General features: G+C 43.6%; 1 protein-coding gene across 1 annotated transcript in view; it reads left to right on the forward strand.

The window, feature by feature from the left end:
* Positions 1–13,622, forward strand: part of CORO1C (coronin 1C) — a 513,234-nt gene that overhangs the window by 450,924 nt on the left and 48,688 nt on the right. Inside the window, exon 9 of the mRNA XM_069619459.1 lies at positions 3,932–3,989. Coding sequence (XP_069475560.1) covers positions 3,932–3,989 — 58 coding nt within the window. The remainder of the gene's footprint in view (positions 1–3,931; positions 3,990–13,622) is intronic.

Consider the following 13,622-nt stretch of genomic DNA (forward strand, 5'->3'; position numbering starts at 1 on the left):
GATTCCATACTCTTTGAGTGTTACCCAGCCAATCGCAATGCATGATTGAAATTCAAATATTAGTTCAGGCGACCAGCTTGAAATTGGAGTCTTCTGGTCCAAATTTTGAGTCATTCCGCCTACCATTTTTAAGTGCCAATTGGAAACTAATCTTTCAAGCACCATCAAGGAAAGATCAGAGCGTTTGATGAGGATCTGAAAATAACAAAACAAAATCATTGTAAAGGGCATAATCCTACCCCAGTGTTTTCATTGTAGAGTATTCAATACATTTGATATGATATGATGGTTTATTTATATAGCGCCTATACACAATGTGTTTCAAAGCTCTTAAATTGCCTGCAATATATAAGGTAGAGATGATACGTTTGCTAAAGCGATAATGTTTTTAAGGGTGTCGGCAGGTGGTGGGTTGATCGAGGTCTGCAGCCTCCCCAGAGCATTTTGCTGCTGCAAAGCGGTGACCATTTAAAAATGAAACATTTAGGGATGAAAGAAATAGGGGGTCAAAACCCATGGAACTGCAAAAATGCCCCCAGATAGATGGAGTTGAGGAGACTCCTTTGTGTCCAATCTTCTGAGCCAACTTGCTGGCCCCAAGAGTGAAGCCTTCACTTATAGTATTTAAACCTGGAAGGAGAAGGGATTTCAACCAGGCTAAGTAAGAACACTGACCGATGCTCCTTCCATAGCTGTGAAAATGGAGAATCCATGGCACCCAGTTCATCCCACAAGAATAGTTGGACGTGCTGCAATTCAGAAACGTAATTGCCTACCCACTGAAGACACAGGTGAGCACCTTTGCTGTGTTACCTAAATGACAGTTTAGCGCATTGAAAGTCAAAGAAGCGTACAGGAAACACAGCAGCTGTTGATTTATCAGTTATCTGCCTTAAGAGCTTGTGATACTGGCAAGTTGACTATCAGGGCAGCAATGACCCTTATGATGGATAATTGCCAAGTCTAATAGTAACACAGTGTACTACATTGGTCTGCATACTAGAGCTCCTTTACATTGCATTCCGTGTTGCAATCGCGTTGAACATGTAGGGCCTGATTCACAGAACGTTCTGCTATGGGATTGGGCCATTCTAAAACACTTCTATGAATCAGGCCCTTAAGACTTTCTACCAGTACTTCCTTCTAGGTACTTCATTTATCAACTTTTGAAGGCCAAAGGTTAGTCTCTCCTGCCAGGACTAAAATTAACTAACCTCTCGAAGACCCCAAGACTTTAAGTGAGCTCTTATCTAATAACCACAACTCTAGAAGGTACTTCAGCACTTTCTTCTCTCCGCGCATTAATTAATCCAGCTTTGACTCAAGGGATGTTTCCATTTTATTTGAATTTGAGGCTGGTTTCTGCGTTAATAAAGAAACACTCTTTAGATCCTGATGTTTTGGACAATTATCGGTCTAGCACCAGTCTCCCTTTCTTGGGGAAAATCTTGGTGGAGGCAGTGATGCTGCAAACGACTGAGCATATTGATGGGCAACAGCATTTATGTCCTTAACCAATCTGGATTTGTGTTTACTGTATGGAATCCACAACACTTCAAATTATGTATAATAAACTACAGATAGCGGGGAAGCATGTAAATACATTTGTATTTGGCGGCAGTTTCCACACTGACTGCTTTCGCTGGACACTGTATTGCTGCTGCCCGGATGGGTCTGGAATGAACCGGGCTTGTTAATTTACTCCCAGGTCTTAGTGTGTATTTGAGAACCTCCTCAATCGCTATTTCCTGCTGTGTACCTGAGGGCTCGCTTCCGTCTGCCCCCTCCCATTTAATTTACAGATTAAGCCTTTGGGTGATATCATTTCTAAATTTGGCATCAATGTGATGAGGATGCCAAATTTGGCGGACTGAGGTCTCGACAAATCTTATATTTAATTCTCTAAACACGGAATTAATTCTTCTGCCGCCCCACCCAGTCCCTTATACCCCCATCTTCAGGTTCCCCAGGTTGGGAAGCTAAGGTTCAACCGCGATTGCCCTGCTGCTAAAAGTGGAATTTCACCTACTGTAGTTCCACTTGCTAAGTCTCGAGTGAAATATTTCATATTGATAAAAAGTTTAAAGCTGCACATTTTTCAATCAGCTTTAACTTTTTCTATTGTTTGCACAAGCATTGGTGGTTCTCTGTGCGGATTGTGGCAATGCTTCTTTGATGAACGCATGCAAGTATTTTCCTTGGCCCCTCAAATCCTTTCTCCATTGAGCTGCCAGGTTGCTGCCTGGATGGAGGAATTTTGATTGTATTGCTCCGTTGTTGGCCGAATTGCACTGGCTTTCTCTGGAGTCTTGCACATTCTTTAAATTAGCTTATTTTGTTTATAGCTGGGGTCCTGTGCCAGTCTCCTTATTTGTCTGATACTCTTGTGATATTTGGAGGATGTAAGATCACCCGCACTGAAGATTGTCTTTGTACAGATAAATATACCTGTCGCAATCTAAAACTTCAAAGCAAGCCTTTTCCATTCCTTTAGCTCATCTGTGGAACTCATTGCCATCCTCTTTGCACCGGGAACATTTGTTACTCCAGTTCTGCAAAGATCTAAACCCAATGTGTATTTGGTTCTGGATATATTCTGCACTCTTATACTCTTGGGTTAGGTTTGTGCATTATGGAAACGAGCAATAAAATAAAAGGTAGCTCAGCTTCTGAATTGAAGGTGCTTAACTTGCCGTCCTGGCAGGGTGACACTCTCAGGCCCCCCAGTATTGCATCCCATGCACAGTTGACTGCACACTGATCGTAAAGGCAAATAATTCTGTCATCTTGCCGGTTTCATATGAAAAGTCCCCAAATCTACAGAAACTGCAAATCAAGTGGAAGAATATTAAATAACTCCCTTTAATAAAACATATGCGTACAAGCCCAGCGAATGCACAGGCAGCCGCTGTACCTGCATGATAATCCATAACTGGTCTGGGAAATGGAGAAAATCAAGAGAAATGGACTGGTTCTAAGAAGGATGAATCTGATTACTGGTAAGTAATTGAGGCATATGGCATGTTCCTGCCCTGTGCTGTTTTTCCTTGCTTCAATAGGTCACTCCACCTCCAGTGTCACTGAGGGCCACACTGAGGCTGAGGGCCTGTTTCAACCTTCAGCACTGTAGAGCACCCTTAACAACCATGTCTCATTCATGTACCACAGATCCATTCTAACTCCTTCCCCAGCCCAGTTAACAATCCTCAAGAGATGGTAGAATGACAGGGCTTGCTAAATCTTACTAGCCCACTCACATTGGCGAGTATACTTTATGAAGAGCGAGTACCATTTGCATAGTGCTCAACCTTGCTGGCAAGTATGGGGATGTTTGAAACTTTTACTTGACATTTACTGCAAACCAACTTTGTTTGTAGTAGCTGGCAAATAAAATGTGCACTGCGCATGGCTGGCCTTTAAGATAGCAGCATTGCTCCAAATATGAAGTGTGCTTATGGTGACATGCTCCATTTTAACAAAAACACTGGTAAATATTTTGTCACCGGTCACCCTGGGGCAAGCGCATTTCTCTTATGTCGAGTATGTAAACTAAGGAACAGGCCCTGCAGGTCTAGTGGGATTTTTACACATTTGCAAAGCCTGAATGATGACACTCATAGACTGTGCACCACGTTGCATGGATAATTGCTTTGCGCATGGTTTGTTTTGTATGAATCACTTTGATATTCTGAAGGTTTCAAAATATGTACCACAATAAAAGTGACCCCATTCAGTAACTCCTTTCTGATGCTTTTCAAATAAGTCGCTTGACAGTGCCATGTTAGTTGGGGGTCGGTACAAGCTTTTCTGAACTTCTGTAATCCATACTAAAGCTCATATTTACAAACTGTTGATTTCTTGTAGTTGGCCTAGAATTGACTGCTTCTGTTATACTTTGCTTAACTGAAGACATGTATGTTTCCACCCCAAGGTTCTACAAACTTCATGAACGAAAGTGTGAGCCCATAATCATGACTGTTCCCAGGAAGGTAAGTAATCGTAAACCTCAAACCACTATACTCCGAAAGGGGTTGGTACCACTAATGCTCACTGAATAACTGATGTCTCTAGACTCGAAGATCCTGTTAAGCACCAGAACAAAACTCAAAACCTAATAGACTTTTAACATGGGCACATTTTTGGAGGTGAAACGATGGTCACCTTATTAAACATCACTAGGGAGTAAGTGCACTTCTGTGTGAATTGTTTGTGTGTATTTGTGTTAATCTTTTTAATTTATGGAAGCAATTGATGTGATCAGATTTCTTTCTAATTTACCATCCCCGTAGCCAGAAGAGAACATTGTGTGCGCCCTACTGCAAGCAGCTTAGGATGTATTCCTCAAACACATATCGGAGGCAAATGGCAAAAAACATTCTTTGCAATAAATATGCCACATTGAATCTGTGCGCACATGGGCCAGTTGTCTGTATAGTGAAAAAGATGATTACATAGATGCTGCTTCTAGACATGTGCGTTTCCACGCCCACGCCAATGATGTTTCATGTAGGATATATTTTGGGGTAATAATAATAATACCTATTTATGGTGGTGAGACACATTTTTGAATATTGCCTAGTAATTGTTTTGACCACGGTCACTAACAATACTCGCAATACTGGACTTGGTACACTCTGGATGAATGATTTATGCTTCCTCATGGTATCTTATGTATGATTCCACACTACACTTTTTATGGCCAGGTCTCAACAATTGTAAAGCAGGAACATTTGAAATACTGCACATTCATTCAATCTCTCTAGCTAGACAGTTCACAGCAGTTTCTTCACTTTGAGATATTTTTTATCACCCACCAGTTCTTTTGTGAAGATCGAATAAAATTACTGACTGCAGCAAAAATACACTAGGACTACAAGCTTTGGAATGTTATTTTTATCGTAAAATATAAATATGCAATTTAGACAGAGTAACAGCTATGCCCACATTGTGTTTCACAGTGCAAATATATTGCAATAACTTTCCGTGATTAGCTGTGCCCAGTCTTACCAACTGTCCTTGGAAACGTGGAACTTGGCAAGAGAAATACACTTTGAGAACAAAGAAAAAAAACACAGCAATGGTATTCAACAAAAATGCAGAATTACATGCATGTTAAAAATAAACAGCACCTAATATGAAATGTTCCACTTAGCCTTGACTAACTGATCCCGTTCAACACAGTAGCTCCTCACTTGACTTATATTTATCTAGAATGTTGGCGAGGTTTCTAATTCAGTTTGACATGGAAACCTTCATCAGTATTTCCTCCCGTCTCACCCAAGGTCGCTCAGATACTGCTCCAGCTTCAGATGGCCTCCAGCACTGAACTGTGTGCCTGGTCAGCCTCTGTCACCCCGTCTCCCAGTGCCGAAGATGTCAATCTACTCCCTCATTCAAAACCCTTTTTATTAGACTGGATGATGCCATTCTCCTTTAAGAATGACAATATCTCTGAGGAAACCAGCTATGTATCATACAGGGGAATTTGATTATCATCCCTGATCTTATATTTAGAATGGATACTATTGTCCTTTTGCAGTACCAACCATTGAGGACCACTATATAGGAACTGCCTTATTCCCGTGTTTAAGTGTCCTAGGATATATAAAGCAATGTCAGGTTCCGGCAAAGGCAGCATCTTAAGAGGTTGGCAAAGGTTGTTGTAGAGAAAAAGATGTGCTTGAGGTATGTGTGGGAGCATACGGTTTGGTAAAGGTTCATCTTTTTTCTTGACTAAATTCCTGTAGGGAGGTGGGCTAGTGGAGATTCTTCACAGAGCTGATTGGATAAAGTGTCTGCCGTTTGAACTACATTCTCAACTGCCTTTCATCCAAATAATTACTTGAGTGGGTCAGTTTTTTGGCGCTCGGCATGGAACCAAAACACAACAGTAACAGAGAGATGAGTGAATATAACTATTTTTAAATACAGACTAAGTACTGCAAATTGTTCAGTTGGTAGCAGTAATTCAGAATGTTAAAAACAATATAAATATAGTTTAGTCGTGAAAAAGACTTGAGATCAGGAAAGCACATTCTTTTGAAAGTTGATACGTCATCTAGCTGTTAGAGGAGGCAACCAGGTAAAGGAAGAGGGAAAAGGAGTTTATCATGTTGTAGTTGGGATCAGTAAAAGGTCAGAGGTTTACTAAAGTCTGTTTTTATCATTTAATTATAGATCCAAGCCATGTGTTCTGATTACTGAGAGGCATTGTTCCTGAGAGATGAGATCTGGAAGTTTATAATTTTGTCCACTGCGCTTTCCCCCCCGAAAGAGTCAAGCCTGCAGTTGTTACCATAGTAATAGACCATAGACGAGACCGATCTGTAGAGGTTAGAGAGGGTGTTAGGGAGAAATGTGCCAAATCCCTCTACCTTAGAGACCCCCAGCAACGTTGCTGGATTTTGAGGACTTTATTTTTTTTTTATCCTGGAGAGAGCGAGTCCCTTTTTCCCCTCCCTCTCATGTGTTTGTGATTTTGTACTCGGTGTTTCTTTTGGTTGTGGAGTCTGACAAACTCCATAGGCATCATCTTTTACATTGTGTCACAGCACCTTGAGTGCAGTGCCACAGGGAAGTGTTTCAGATTTCCCAAAGGTTTAAATAACTTCTCTGGGATAAACTACTGTTTCCCAGAGCAGTAAAGAGAAATTGACTTTACTTACATGTATAACTTTTTAGACCCACCACACACTATCTTACAATAGGGTGCTGGAGGGGTTACTCAGTATCCCCTTTGTCTAGCTTTTCATGTAACATTTTTGTTACCCTTTCCTCACTGAATGGCTGGTGGCAGTAGTTTACTTTTTACTACCGTTATGGGATTTTATAGCGGGCTGTGTTCGCAGCCACGGTAAAGCACCCATGGGTGCCATTTTTGTCAAAATGGCCCGGTCTTCTTTTTTCACCATTTCTTTGTGAAAAGATCATTCTTGAGATTTTTGTACGTTTTGTCTTTGGCAGGCTTCACAAGTGAAACCTGCCTCTGGCTCCAGGGTGTCTGGTGGGGGCAGGAAGTGAGGGAGGTGCCCGAAACTCCCTGTGCTTAGTCTCCTAGGAGACAGGAATGCACTCTTAGGTGATTGGCCGGCTGGCTGTCGGCAAGGACAGCCACCCTGCTGGGTGACTGACAGCTAGGCTGGAATGAATGGGAGCAGGCTGCATAAAAGACAAGGCTTTTTGGCTTGGAAGGCAGTCGACCACTGCACGAAGGAATCCGAAGAAGAACTTGAAGAGGATGCCTGCTCGCCTGCTGCAACTCTTGGACTGTTGGTTTGCCTGATGAAGCCCTGCTGCTGTGCTGAAACTCCAAATTTGTATTGACAGAGAAGCTCCTGCAAGGACGACTTCTCCCTTTGAGTTGATGGGAGCAACTCCAAAGTAAGCAACCTGGACATCCTCTCAATGCTGATTGAGTATCCACTGCAGTCGCTGCTGGAACCGGATAGCCAGGGACAGGAACACCAGTTTGTGTGCGTTGCTTTTAAGCTGGACAAGAGCTCCAGGAAGATCCTCCGGACTCCCAGGAAGCAGGACTGACCGAGCCTGAGCCCCCTCAACAGAGTGTGGGACCCCAGAAGCAAGGAAAGCCCATCTCGACAGCCAGGAACCGCAGTGTTGCTATTTGCGGTAGACTTGAGGAGCTGAAACACCGAACAGCCACTTGTTTGAAGTTTGCCGGTTGCGTGCCGTGACATCCCATTGCAGTGCATGAGCCCCCAGAAGTCCTCCCTCTTGTCTCCACGACTGAGGCCCAGAACCAGCGAGATCTGTACAGCTGCACAGGAACAGAAGTCATCTACTGCACTTTTTCTTCAGCCTAAAGGTATGTAAAGTCTAAGAGAACTTACCTCTTGTTGTGCAGCCAATTGCAGACTTGCTTGGTTGCATGTGTAGAGTTGCTGCCAGCTTCTTTACTTCACAAGCCTAATCAGCCTGTGGCTCTACTTTGATAGCTTCTATTCTACAAAGAATTTTTAGACTTTGAAAAAGACTTTCTACTTACCTGCAAGAAGTGCTTCAGTTCAACTTGACATTTGTTAACTTAACATTGGCTGACCTAGGCTACCTGAATGACTCTTCTCTCTTCTGCTTATGTGTTTTGCCTTCCTTCCAGGAAAGGGTTAACTGACTTTGCATTGAGTGGTTGTATTGAAAGTACATACCTGCTCTGCTTGAGAATGACTGTATGAATACTTGTTTTATTCTGAACCCTCTTCTCTTTAACACTACTCCCAAGAATATTCTAAATGCAACAGTGATATATTAATGCCAACAGCACTCTCGCTATTGAAGTCACCTGAGGGTGTAGGTAGTGCCTGTGTGACATCCCAAATGGGTATTTGCTCATTTAGATAACTAAGAGTGTCTATTTTGGAAGTATATTTGTGTGGTGTTTTTATATTGCTCCCTTCTGAAAAAGGCTTATTCTAACTGACTGATAAATTAATAATTGTTTTATCTAGAAACCTTGTGTGCAAGAGTTATTTGAATACTTGTCACTGTGAATCTCTGTGTAACTCCCCTACAGCTCACATTGACCCCTCTTGAGATGAGCCTGGCGGCTCCACACGCTACCAACCTGTGTAGTGCAGACTTATACCAAAGGTTGGGTTTCTTTTGCCAGGAAGTCAGGGTTGTTGTAGTGCACCCAAAGGGTACTGCATACAATCTTGCCTAACAGAAGGCCATTGTTAACCTCTGAAGGATTGGTCAGCTGGGACCTTCCAAACAACCCTTTCCACATCAGTGTGGAAGTTTTGTGCACGAACCTGGACAACATTCGAGAGAATTGATTGCCATTGCAGGATTCAATGCAGCTCTAAATCATCTCTGAGAATGTCATCCATGCAAGTCCACATATAGTCACTTCGAATGATGGCTTTGATTTTTGATAACCCAAGATGGCATTCATGGCCAAGAGCTGTCCATCCCTCTGGGTGGGACCGTTTGTCACCTTTCACTAGCTACCCCTTGTTCACAGCTAACTCATTCTTCACTTTTCTGAAACGTTTGTCTTCATACTGTACACCTTCTCCTCTTCCCAAAATCCTCCTCCATCCACCGCTATATTAGTTTTGCCTACTTTGTGCTCTGCTAAAGAAAATAAAAGTCTTGAAGCCCTATTACTCTTCTGGCAGACCTCCTTGATACTCTCTTCAGTCCTTTTGTTTCTCAACATAGCTACTAAGGGCTTATGACCCCTCCTAATTTTGACTAAACCTTTTCTATCTTGGAATATTTTTCGTCAAGCTTTGTAATACCTGTAGGCAAATGTGATGGCTTTACTCTCATCTCATCCCTCTGCAATAATACAGATCTAATCTCTCCCATCTGGCAAAATAATGGTCTAGTGTCCATCTCACCGTTTGTAAAATGGGGACATGCGCTATAGTTTCTTTGACTTTGCAAAACAGATCCCCACAGTCAGTCGTTTGTGCAAATGGAATACTTTTCCTAGTTAGCTTATACATGAGCTGGTTTCGTCTGCCAATCTATGAATATATTTGGACTATAATTCAATGAGGAAGGTGCAACTTCTCCCTTGCTTTTCAGTTGTGGCATACACTTACTGGCCAGTCATTGTTATGACCCGGTCTGGGTCATAGTGATATAATCAGGATACAGTTGCAGGTATGCTTAATGGTTGCTTTATTCAGGTTCTTCAGTTACAGGTACAAAATCAAGGCTCATCAAGTCCATAAGGAGATAGGAGGAAATCATGAGGGAAACCCACTGGCTCCCACCACCCAGGCTTCCTTAGATCAACTCCCTGGGTTAGAACCCATTCATACACAAACACTCCAAGATACCTCATACATTCCACAAATGACATCATCACATACATACAGCATTCAGTAAGAGAAACCATAAGAAAGGAAGGCTGATCCTAACACCTCCTTCCCTTATAAACCATAGAAGGGAAGGCTAATCCTAACTCACACCTCAAACACACCATGACCTGAAGCCGTCATCACACCTAACCATCACAAGGCCTCAAGCACAAATACTCTGCCAGTCACTCTAAAAGACCAAGAATATAACAGCTGGACAACCAGGCGTAACTAACAATCCAGTAACGGCACCCCACCATCTAAACAACAACAACTTCTGTCCTTCAAAAAATCACGCATCACCTTCCACCCGTCGCCGCCACCAACGGGTCACCAGCCTGCCACGCTGGAGCACAGACCTGCCCCTCTGGGCTACTAACCAGCATGCCATACACAACCTGAGGAAAACAGACCACCTCCCGTCTACCACTGCCACTGGTAGACCTCAGGGCTGCCACACCTGAGCACAAACAGCCACCTATACGGGCTGGCACGAAGTCCGCTACACACCTACAAGGAACATGTCTAACCTACTACACCAGACCATAGACTCATGGCAACTGAAGAGACAGGCGCCTCCAATCAATTAAAACACACTCACCTGACTCATCCTCAACCACTCAACATTCATAGCAACACTCACAACAGAGGCAACTGGTGGAGAACCAGTCAACCATACCACCATACTTCCTCGATGTGTTGGCCAGACACCTCGAGCCCTCATAGCTACTAAAAACCACCAGGTAACCCCACTACCAAGATGTTCTGTTGCCAAGCTCCCAGAACCACCCAGAAGAAACTCCTGGATGACCCCAGAAACAACACTTCAAGTAAAAACAATTATAATGAATCACTCACCATCATGGCTCAGCACAAAACACTATCCTGACTCCTCTGAGCCACACAAATCACTACCCTGACTCCTCTGAGCCACGCAAATTACTATCATGACTCCGCAGAGCCACACCAATCACTATCAAGACTCCTCTGAGCCGCTTGACCAGACTACTACTGGTCACACAATTCACCATCACGACTCTGCAGAGCCGCTTGACCAGACTACCACTGGTCACACAATTCACTACCATGACTCCGCAGAGCCGCTTGACCAGACTACCACTGGTCACACAATTCACTACCATAACTCCGCAGAGCCGCTTGACCAGACTACCACTAGTCACACAATTCACCATCATGACTCCGCAGAGCCGCTTGACCAGACTACCACTGGTCACACAATTCACTACCATGACTCCGCAGAGCCGCTTGACCAGACTACCACTAGTCATACAATTCACTACCATGACTCCGCAGAGCCGCTTGACCAGCCACAACCAGTCAGTGCACGCACACGTCACACTGGTTACATGCACCCCATGCAACCTCTCACAGTCGTGTAACTTAATCACTCAGACAATCAAGCAACAACATCTTAGTTACAACCGGAAGTAACTTGAGGGGTGTGGGCAGGGCCCTACCCACACTCCAAATCAAATCACGTGCTTAATAAATCAGATAGCAATATAACATTTCAATAATGACATGCCTCTGAAACAACTGTAGAGACACCATCTAAAAGTCCATGCTGCCTTTTATGTACAACTTTACAAGCTGCAAATCCTCAAGATGGTTAAAAACTAAAACAAGTCAGGAAGCATAAAATGAATATCACCAAAAATGGAATCACATCATGCTGCACGCAACTCCATTCATCCCGTGTATAAACAACATCACTGTAAATATAACCCTGTAATAAAAACTTCTTGTAGCATTCTAAAAGTCTCTGTTGCCGCATTGCAACATAACCTTCCTGCAACTTCAAAAGGTTATGCTAATGGATTTTTAAAACAAGATGTTAGCTCTCCATCACATCCTTGCCTTCTATCTTTCATCCATCCATCCATCCATGCTGTTTCACCATGCATTTATGTACGAATTTATGTACCCATTAATCTTTGTTGTTTCAAATCTAGTACACAGACTGAACATATTTGCAAAATGCATAATGCCAAGATAAACAGCAGGCTAATGTGAACAACCCATGTCCATTTTTTTTTTTTTTTTACAACGCAGCAGCTCTTACTCTTTCCCAAACAAAATACACAACGATTGCATTGAATTCTCTATCCCATCGCAGCAATGCTTACTATTTTCTGCAGCTCCGTACTTGACTCACATGAAACATTATGTGATTACACTCTACGAAGCTATGAATAAACGCACATCTCATGCGCGCCATACCAATGAAGCTGGCACTGAGACACGAGTCACACGCTGACAAAAAACAGCACTATGAAAACTTCAAACGCTGCGTGTGAGATAAAAACTTTTCCTCTTCTTCTTTCTTCTTCATGGACACATCCATCACAATACCGAAACCTGAGCAATGTAAACAAAGGATGTTCCGAAGTCGGAACTGAAAACGGCTCCCCTGTACACGTCATAACGTTCACCACGCTGCTGGGTGCATTCCTCTGATGGCGCTTCCCTTGAAACGCTCTGGATGGACGTTCTCCTCATCCGCCATACCTCACAGCAGTCCAATGACATCATCAGTGCCACTACGAGCTCAGGAGCACCCGGACCTCTCCGGCCAACTGTCACTACAGCTAGCTGAGGTCATTGCCCAAACCGGCGCTGCACAACACCCATTGTGAAGCACTCCCAATGCTTCACTAGAAAATCATGATGACAGAATTCCTTCTATCAGCTGGAGTAGTGTAACATGTCAGGCTGACTCTATAGCTCAGGCGGCCCCTGGGACTTCACAGATATGGCGAGCCAACACCTCACACCAGATTAGTCTTTGGGCACATCGAGCACCTCACAGCACATAATGAATGCATAGGCGAGCTGCCTCACAGAACTGTCTCTCTGAATTCTCGCTGGGTGCCACTGTTTGTTGCCCTTGCGTGCCTCAGCAGGCAGCCTTCTATACCCCGCAGAGGGTGTTTCGCCTTGCTCCTCCCAGTGCACCAACAGTTCCTCAGCCCTGGGTGCCTGTCCTTGCGCCTACTAAGGCACTGTCACTTTCTCAGCCCTGGGTGGTGGGACTCTTCCTGGACCATGGGGGCAGTGGGTTCCCTCTCCTTGTACAGTCTCTCACTTGAGCTTCCCTCCTGCTCTGCACCCCCCGCAGCAGTATCTCCTTTCTCCTTATCCTGGACCACACACACAGGTACCTGTTGCCTTGTAGCCTTTGTAGCCTTCAGGGTCCATCCAACCAGTCCTGTTGGAGACCAGTCCTCGTCGCCAATTGTTATGACCCGGTCTGGGTCATAGTGATATAATCAGGATACAGTTGCAGGTATGCTTAATGGTTGCTTTATTCAGGTTCTTCAGTTACAGGTACAAAATCAGGTCTCATCAAGTCCATAAGGAGATAGGAGGAAATCATGAGGGAAACCCACTGGCTCCCACCACCCAGGCTTCCTTAGATCAACTCCCTGGGTTAGAACCCATTCATACACAAACACTCCAAGATACCTCATACATTCCACAAATGACATCATCACATACATACAGCATTCAGTAAGAGAAACCATAAGAAAGGAAGGCTGATCCTAACAGTCATGCATTCACTTATGGTCCTATGACATATTTGACTAACTCATGTTATACTTGGGTAACAGACCCAGTCTGTATGAACTTACACTTTCCAGGATCACTGTGAGACCAGCTGTGTCCAGCACATGTACAACTTAAGTGACTCTTGAATCGTGTGCATCATGACCATACCCTGGATCAAGAGATCATTCTGATAAGAACTTACACCTGTACTCTTACCTT

The sequence above is a fragment of the Ambystoma mexicanum genome, chromosome 10, assembly GCF_040938575.1.
Source record: "Ambystoma mexicanum isolate Mex_15411 chromosome 10, UKY_AmexF1_1, whole genome shotgun sequence".
Taxonomy (NCBI): Eukaryota; Metazoa; Chordata; class Amphibia; order Caudata; family Ambystomatidae; genus Ambystoma; species Ambystoma mexicanum.